General features: G+C 37.6%; 1 protein-coding gene across 1 annotated transcript; it reads right to left on the reverse strand.

Moving 5' to 3' along the window:
• Positions 1-852: 852 nt before the first annotated feature.
• Positions 853-5,879, reverse strand: LOC105049326 (transcription factor bHLH35). The gene is made up of 5 exons (XM_010928949.4): positions 5,611-5,879; positions 4,860-5,022; positions 4,479-4,715; positions 4,188-4,358; positions 853-1,163 (listed from the first exon to the last, which is right to left on the reverse strand). The coding sequence occupies exons 1-5, from the start codon at positions 5,679-5,681 to the stop codon at positions 1,065-1,067; spliced, it is 741 nt and encodes a 246-aa protein (XP_010927251.1). The 5' UTR covers positions 5,682-5,879; the 3' UTR covers positions 853-1,064.
• Between the last annotated feature and the right edge of the window lie 2,814 nt (positions 5,880-8,693).

Below are 8,693 nucleotides of genomic sequence, written 5' to 3' on the forward strand. Positions count from 1 at the left end.
GCAATATGAATCTTGTTTGCTTCGTAATGATTGTTGCCAATTATCATCACAACAAGGCAGCAAATCAAATTGCAAACTTTAGTTACTTGGCTAGATTTCTTAGGTTATTGGCAAGGAGGAAATGATTATCTCGCAAAGAAGTAATGTGGACCACTAAAAATACACCCAAAGGCTCCCATGCTGTAACATTTGATATTTCATGTGAATTTCAATTAGTCCGTCCAATTATAAGGGGATAAGCTGCTATCCATAACACCATATAATATTTGGACTAGTCTCGGCAGACTGGTCGCAGGAATTAGCTTAAAGCTAATAAAATCAATGCATCCACATAATCTAAATTTACTAAATAAGTTTTAACTTTTTTTTTTTTGCTAAAGTAAGAAGGGTTAGAGGGGGGCATCCCAGAATGGCTACCTCCCTGGAGTGACCATAGGATCCCAATCCTATCAGAGAATGTTCAATTCGGGAGCGAGTTTGAAGAAGAAATAAGTTTTAACTTTAACACTAGTGTTTGAACTAATCTCAGCACTCCATGCGTCCAAAATAGTGCAGAATTGAATTCTTCAAGGTATTGAGTCTGCTAATATTTGAATTAGTCCCGGCACACTGGTTGCCAGAGCTGGTTGAAAGTTAACAGGATCAGTTCATCCATGATATTTCAGTTAATGTTTTACATGTAAAATTGCTACTTGTGGTGCTCCGACTAGCCTCCCACTTTAAGTTTTATAAATCTATAGTATTTATTTGAGGAATTCTTTGGAGTCCCTCTAATCCTATTACCACATTGCTCTCCCTTCTTATTTTGTATTTTCTTTCTTCATGTAGTATATCTGCAAGTAAACAAAGGTGGAGGCTTAAAAGAATAGCATACGTATAAGGTCACAAAGTTACTACTACACCAGTAATCCTCTGGAGCCCGTTACAGATGATATGGAAAACAGAAGGTTACCGAACGCCTATTACAAATATCTTCCTCTTAACAACAGGGAACCAGTCTTCTTGGTAACAATAGAGAAAGAAGAACAAAGAGGATTCAGAGGCATGGGTAGCTTCTTCTCCAACTAATAACTTATTGAACTCACTGGGCTTCTGAAGCCATCAAGTTCGGCGATGGCAGTCTCAATCTTTTCCTTCAATTGAGCACGATCCATGTCATCAGTCTGCACACAAATGATTTGTTTAAGTCAGCTAATTTATGGGAAGGATATAGCTTTGATATATTAGTAATATAAAAGAATGTGCAGAAGAAGGAAGGATAGAGCTTCGATATATCAGTAATATAAAAGATTGTGCAGAAGAAGGAATCTTTCAGATTATTGATATGTCATAACACAGCAAGTGCTGTAGGGAAAAGGTTAGAGGATCTTGGCATGTTATCAAGTGCGAAAGAATCCCTTTTTTTTCATTCTTTTTGGATGGGAAACAAAAGGAAGCATTGCTTAAATCAATTGCTCAGTCTTCCAAGTAAACAGAAAACAACCTTGTCAAGATATTATTGAAAATATGGAATAAAAGTATAAAGTCTGACCACAGTGACAGAAGTGTAGAATGTAAGAACAACTTGTTAGGGGATTCTGAATATGATTCAGATCAAAGACCCCATGGTTCTGCAATCTTGGCTTTAATTACATTTGAGCTCTATGCTCTGGAATTCTCAATAATCAAGATGAAGGGCCTAATAGCAGCAGTAAAGCCAAATAAACCAAACCCTAAACCGATTGTAAGAAGATCACTGTCACTACATCCAATGATTTGGTATTCACTGTATGAAAGCAACTAACAGCTGCAAGTCCATTGTTAGAACAAAGAGGGTCTAAATCCTGCTAATACTATTTGGATGATGGTGCAACCACCACCAGAAACAACCAACAGTGCTCAGGTCATGATCAAAATGGAAATTCTAGATGGCTAGTTCCTAAAGCAACTAAATCTGAGATGGACTCCATTATATCCAACAGCAGTCCCACAACCATCCGAAGATCCTAAAGCACCATTTTAAGATCACAGAGTTTGAGTTCGACTCGAGGACGCAGGTTAAGCATCTAATAATCAAAAGAAAGTCTCTTGTAAAAACTGATAATGACAAAAATACTTAGTAAGATTTAAGAGTTTATTTCTTAATTTCAAATTCTTCGGACATTAAGTTGACCCTATCACCTGCAAAGGCTCCCAGGGCTTATAAGTACCCCCTGTATATTCTGTCTTCATGAATCAATAAAGTTTGCTTTTTCCATTGTACATATTAACTCATATTTGCTCCAAAATATTTTTGCGTGGTGAACTCTACACAAACTCTATTAGATTCTGGGGATCAATGATGAGGCTAGTGGGCAGAGTACTCCTAGGCCGCAGCATCTACAGCAGCATTAGTTGGAGTCCTTGAGATAATCATCATGGTGAAGCCCTCTCCATAGCAAGACAGTAAGATATAATCATCATAGTTTATTTACTTAATATTCCTCTAGTTTTTAGAATTTATTTTTTCTACTTCTTACTGCTAAATTTAGTTTGACTTTTGCTAGACAGCTTGAATTGTTACTTAATTAGTTTCGCCATGTCAGGCTTTCCTCGACTATGTCAGAACATCAGGAAAATAGTGAATTCACCAGAAAGATGAAAGAATTGTGAATAGATATTCAAAAAATGTTGGGGAAAATACCTGTATCTTTATACTAATTCATGTAAAGACGACTAGCATGAGAGATGCCACAGGAAAAGTAATCAACAGCCAACGCCAAACTGCTAAAACCCATGGATTTAAAATAGTCACAGTAGTTGTGAATTATTGAACAGCTAATGATTCTAAAAACTTTGCAAGTAGTTTCACTTAGTTGGGGATTATTGTCATTTTGGTTCAAAGAACACAACTGGGAAATCAATATCGTTGGTATTCACTTTTAATTCCTAGATCACAAATCACCATGGTTCTAAAGAAAACAATTAACATATAGATGCCAGTACTTCTAATTGTGCTCATTTTCTTTCAAGTGGGAATGGATTTTTTTATCAGATTACATACAGAAACCTATTACTTGACAGAGATAAAATTTGTAAAAGAATTCCTTTCCGGTGCGTCATCGATCTAATGTTGACTATATTGTCAAATTATATCATTCACATGTTTGATGCCTCTCTTTATGTCCTTTCTTGATAATGATGTTTTTACCAAGATGGATTAAAAGCACACGATAGATCATTCAACAATGTGCAACAGTGGAGATTTGAAAAATCCATAGCAACATGCCATTTGTCAGGTGATGAGACATATGACCCAGATTTCATATATTTTCACTACAACTTCCAACTAATCCGACAAGTTCCTCATACAGGCAAAGTTTTCTTTTGGTTACAGACAGACAAAGCCTCTTTCGATCATGTGTGAATTATGCAGGCCATGGAAGCACACCTTGTGAAAACCGGCAAGAAAATGTGGAAACAATTTAATAAGCCAAACTAGCACATGGTAATGAACTTGTTCAACTTCCTCACAAAGAAGATGAACAATGCGGAAAGAATTTAAGAACCCAAATTAGCGCATATCGGCTTTTTTTTTCCCCTTTTTTTGATGAAGCGGTAGGTTTAATCATCTAGTTTTTTATTCAGAAGAAGTTCAGAGACAAAAGTTACAGGAAGTTGCGTAACTGCAAGAGTGCTACAGAGGAAGCCTCCACAGTTATCACAGATATGCATGACAATAAAATTATTAGCTTCATGAGGCATCTCGTTACGACTTCTGAATAGGTTAAATAAGATTTCTCCATATGTCCAAAATTGGAGTCTAGGTTATGTTAGTAATGAATTAACAAAAAACCTGCAACCATGGTGTTTTTAATTAGTTGATCATGAACATGCTGGATTGGGAATAAAATACAGAGGTAGAGCATATGAAGAATAACTTAAAACATTGTAGGGAGAGGGCACATGCTCTACAAAGCAGCTAAACCAGCTGTTATGTCCCTACAAACAAAACTTCATACTGAAAACATGGGCTAACTGAACTAGCAAACAACTAATTAAAATAATTAACCTCTTTGTAGAGGAGATAATTTTTTTTTTTACTTTTCTTGGTACTTGGAATTCAGATGTGACTCCCCATACAAAGTCTCATGTGGATCCCTCTTTGGTGTACTCTAACCCCATGACCTCAGCAGGTGATTCAACAGAGAGAGAGAGAGAGAGGATACCTCAACAAACAGAGTGTGCAAGAGGCTTCTAGAGACAGAGGTGATGCTGGCAGTGATGATGTTGAGGTTGAGAGACTCCAAGATCTCACACACCTTGATCATAGTGTCCCTCTTCTTATTGCAAGAGATGCTAACAACCAAAGTCCTATCACCCACTTCACAAACTCTAAGCTGCATCTCACCCCCAAAAAAAAAAAGACATTAATAACATAATCAAAAATCTGTTTCATCTTCTCATTCCCTCCATTGGCTACTCCCAAGTCCAAAAAAACAGAGTGAAAGAAAGCTTACTTCTATTACTTGGATCGATCGCAAGCTCGGGGATCCAGTAGCCAAGGGTGAGGCTGGTGAAGTTCTTATCTTCTTCCTTTGCGTGAAACACACATCCTCGCGCTTGGTGTCACCAATTGGTAGTTTCTCCTCTTTCCCTGACTCCAGCTCAGATATCTCTGCTAGTATCCTCCTTTCTTGCTCTTGAAGCTCCTGGATGTAATCTATTGCATCTTTGACGATCGATGCCTTATCCATCTGCAGCCAACCATCCCACCAATTAGTAAGCAATGAACAAACCACAATTAAACCGTTGCTTTCAATTGAGAATTTGAATCAATCAAAGCATTCTTTGTACAAGAATCTTATTGTTTGTTGGGGGACAATTAGCTAATTAATTACCTTGGTAATGTTGGGGACGACACTTCGAAGGGCATAAAGCCTTTCATTAAGCTTCCTTCGCCGGTTCCTCTCCATGACGAGGTTTTTCGTAGCAGTCGATGACGCAGCATTGTCAGGGGAGCTGGAATCATAGTAGGTAGATATAGCTTCATCCAATCCCCAGCTGCTTCAGTTGAGAGAACATCAGTCAAAGCACAAGTGTCTTAAAGAGAAAAGAAGGCAGAAAGAAAGAGACATCCACTTCCAAATAAAAGGATTCGAATGGAAAAAGGTGAGGAAGAACGTAAAATTGAGTCAATTGGATTCTATCCAAGGGGAATCTAAAACATATCCAAACCACAAACAAGAGCAACAGAAAGATTGGGATGTCCCAAAACAAAGTATGCGATTCTTTTGACTCAAAAAGCCATCAGATAATTACTGAATCCATCAATGCCTTGGTGAGGAATGATGATGGTGGAATGCGTCTGGTCTCGTTGGAGAAAGGCATACAAAGAAAAAGAAGGTAACTCATCCCATAAACCAAGATAATTTCTGGAATATACTGGAATCCAATCAGAAGTCACCAAGATGAAGAAGCTCTTGAAGGACTGCATCCGGTACCATTAGGAGAGAAGGCTACTGTGCAACGGCCTATTGGTTTGATGACTGATAGGAAAGGTGGTGGAGGTGAGAAGAACCTGGAGAAAGGAAATGGAAACAGAGAAAGATACTTGCATATGGCGTGAGCCATGGTGGTGGGAGGGATAACCTGTCGAGTTCTTCGGACTCCAAGAAGCGCTTGGTTTCCCAATACGAGTTGTAGCCCTCCATGTCATCCATCCTCTTGCTCTCTTGTTTGGTTGTGGTCTGGTGGCAAGAAAGTGAGCTGGACTGAGGAGCAGCTCAGCTGGCGTCCACTCCTATATGTAGAGAGCCAGGAGAACGCAAGGAGAGGGAATGGGAAGTATAGAGATAAAGAAGGGGATAAAAAAAGAAAGGGAGAGGTTGTCACCCTCTTGGTTTCAATTCTATTACAACTTCAATCTTCAAAAAAAAAAAAAATCTTCAAATCTCTAAAAAAAATCTACTTACTTGCTATGTATAGATTATAGAAGGGAAAAAAAAAAGACGGAAGAGAGAGAAGAAAACAAGGAAGAAAAGAGGTGGAAGGGAAGTTGTTTCCCGGAGGACCACATGACTGAGGGAGTGGGATGGGAATGGGACGGGTCTACCAGTCCGCGTTAGGCCAGCCAACGACCACGTGTGTAATGAAAACCTGGGCTTTTGGTGAGCACAACGTGTCAGTCACGTGGGGCCTCTTTCAATTTAATTGGACATCTCCAACTCAAATTTTGTTTTATTTTCTGTTCCGATCGTCCTGAACTCTGCTGAGTGAAATAGCACGCTGTATTTGGTTCAATCTTAAAGTCCTTTTTTTTTTTTTTTAATACTTTGCTTCTTGTGCGCGTCCACAATGTAAACATATGTCTAAATTGTTTCCAATAAATCTATTTTAGAAAACATGAGATATTTTTTTGTGGGTCCAATGTTGTTGTTGAGATTAAAATTCAATGTACTTAGTTGTCACAACAACCCAAATTGTCTGGGGTTGGCAAAAATTAATTGACCTGAAAAACTTGTCCAGACTCCACTCTGTTTACGTTGGGCTTGGATCGAATTTATAGTTAGAATTGTGCATGGATAAAATTTTCTAATTTGGATAAAGTTGTGCGAGTCAAAGTTTTGTTCTAATCTAGATCAAGAGTAGAGCCTGTTGGACTCGAAATACTCTAGATTAGATTCGGTCATCATCTTGGATAACAAAATTAAAGTGATTGGTCTCCTACTTGGTATTGATTGCCCGAATGATTTTGGAAATTAACTGCTAGAGACTGTATATGTTGGATTTGATAGGTAGTTTATATCCATTAGAGGTTGAGTATTGTATCGAAGTGATTTGTGAGAGGGATGGATCGAGAAATCCTGACCGTTAAAAGGTTAAGTATGGGTCAAGATTTTGTATATTGCTCTCCTTATTTTATTCGATACGAACTAATCTAACTCAATCTGTTGTCATCTATACGAATACTTTTTCATGACAATACCTCTCTAAGTTTTTATTTAGTACAATCCATATTTTGATAAGATCTTTCTAACAGAAAAAAAAAAACATTCATTACTTGAAAGCATTGTTGCATATAACTTATCTATTTCATTATTTAACTTGTCTATATATTAAGATAGATAAATTGTGCACTAAAAGAAGCCGTACGAGAAATGAACATGCATCTATAAAATCTTGACCGATAAGTGAAAAAAAGAGAAAAATATCCCAACCGACCAAGAAAGGTTTCCTCGGTCAATCTCCAAAGAAAAAAAAAAAAAAAACTATTATGTTTGATAAAATGTCTTGCCTCCGTGAATCAACAAATATTATCTTCCAATTGCGTAGCTCTCTTCATTTTTTTTTTTTGCTTAGAATTATTTTTCTTTGATGCAAGGGAGATTAAAATCCACAATTCTACCGCTAGATAAAGATTAAAACATAAATTATTGCCTGATAATTAAGGTACCAGAGCATCAAAAAAAGAGACTTAATTTATTCAAAAAAATTAAGGCTCATTGATTGGTTGACAAAAACATATCATTATTCATTCTATTTCTACATCACAAATTATTCGCAAGTCTAATATATGCAATTTATAACCACATGCAAATGGGAACATACTCATAGATTCAAATCCAGCAACTAACTCCTCGTGTCCTCACTCGTCTTTAGGTATTGTTTCCAAGATAGCATGTTTTGAGAAAAGCACCACTTTGATGGTCAACCGCAAGGCTTTTTTTTTTTTTTTTTTTTTGATACAAACCAAAAATTCCTCCATCCGCCACATATTGCATCGAGTCGGGGATCACGGATGTAAATTGTTTCTGACAAGCCTGTTTTAATCATCTTATATTATTTATTTCCATTTCTCATACTTTTTTTCTCTGCCGTGCTGGCTGCTCTACAAGTACGCTGCCTTTCAAGTCTTCGCGGGTCCCCGCCCCAAAGAGCGCTGCAATAGACCGCAACCGGCCACACCCGTTCAGACCAGCTCGGAAGGTGAAACCATCGCTTGACCAGGTCCACCATCTGAATTGCTCTCTTTTTTTTCTATTTTTGGTAAAGTATTGCTCCTCATTCACACTGAAAATTATTGGATAGAATTATCCAGCTATTCCAAATTTGCATCATCTAACAAAAAATCATCATATTATTCATCAAATATTATTATTTTAATTTTTTTTTATTCAAAATTTTCAATCAATTTTGAATAACGATAAAAAAAAAATTATTCAAAATTCTAAGGATAGTCTTTGCTGGATAACTTTCTACTGGGCGGTCTGAAGTCTAAATTATAGAAAAGTTTTCGCCAATAATTTTTTTATTTATATTTGTATGTATCCTTTTATGATTGGACTAGTCCATCATCATCTGGTCGGTGGATCTAATTCAACCGATCACCACTCTTTTGGAAGAACCCTTGCCGTCCTCGTGATTCCGGCGAAGCCACGTACCCTTCAAGCCATGGTATTGCGTTTGTGCTCTCGGATTTCGAGGAGAGGTCAACTCTGGTTCACAAGTCATTCTTTGGAATTCCTTCATGTGATCCTTGGAGGGGAGGTGGGGTGATGACCACCGGCCAAGTAATTCTAAAGAAGACATATGGTAGCTGGTCCACCAAGCAATGGAACAAGGAAGGCATCACGAGATTCGTGTTGGGAAACAGAGAAAATCCTGTGGTGAAGGCTTTTTGACTTTGTCCGCTTGCTTCATCCTGCTACTCATTGGTGGTCATCAGATAAGGA

The sequence above is a fragment of the Elaeis guineensis genome, chromosome 7, assembly GCF_000442705.2.
Source record: "Elaeis guineensis isolate ETL-2024a chromosome 7, EG11, whole genome shotgun sequence".
Classification (NCBI taxonomy): Eukaryota; Viridiplantae; Streptophyta; class Magnoliopsida; order Arecales; family Arecaceae; genus Elaeis; species Elaeis guineensis.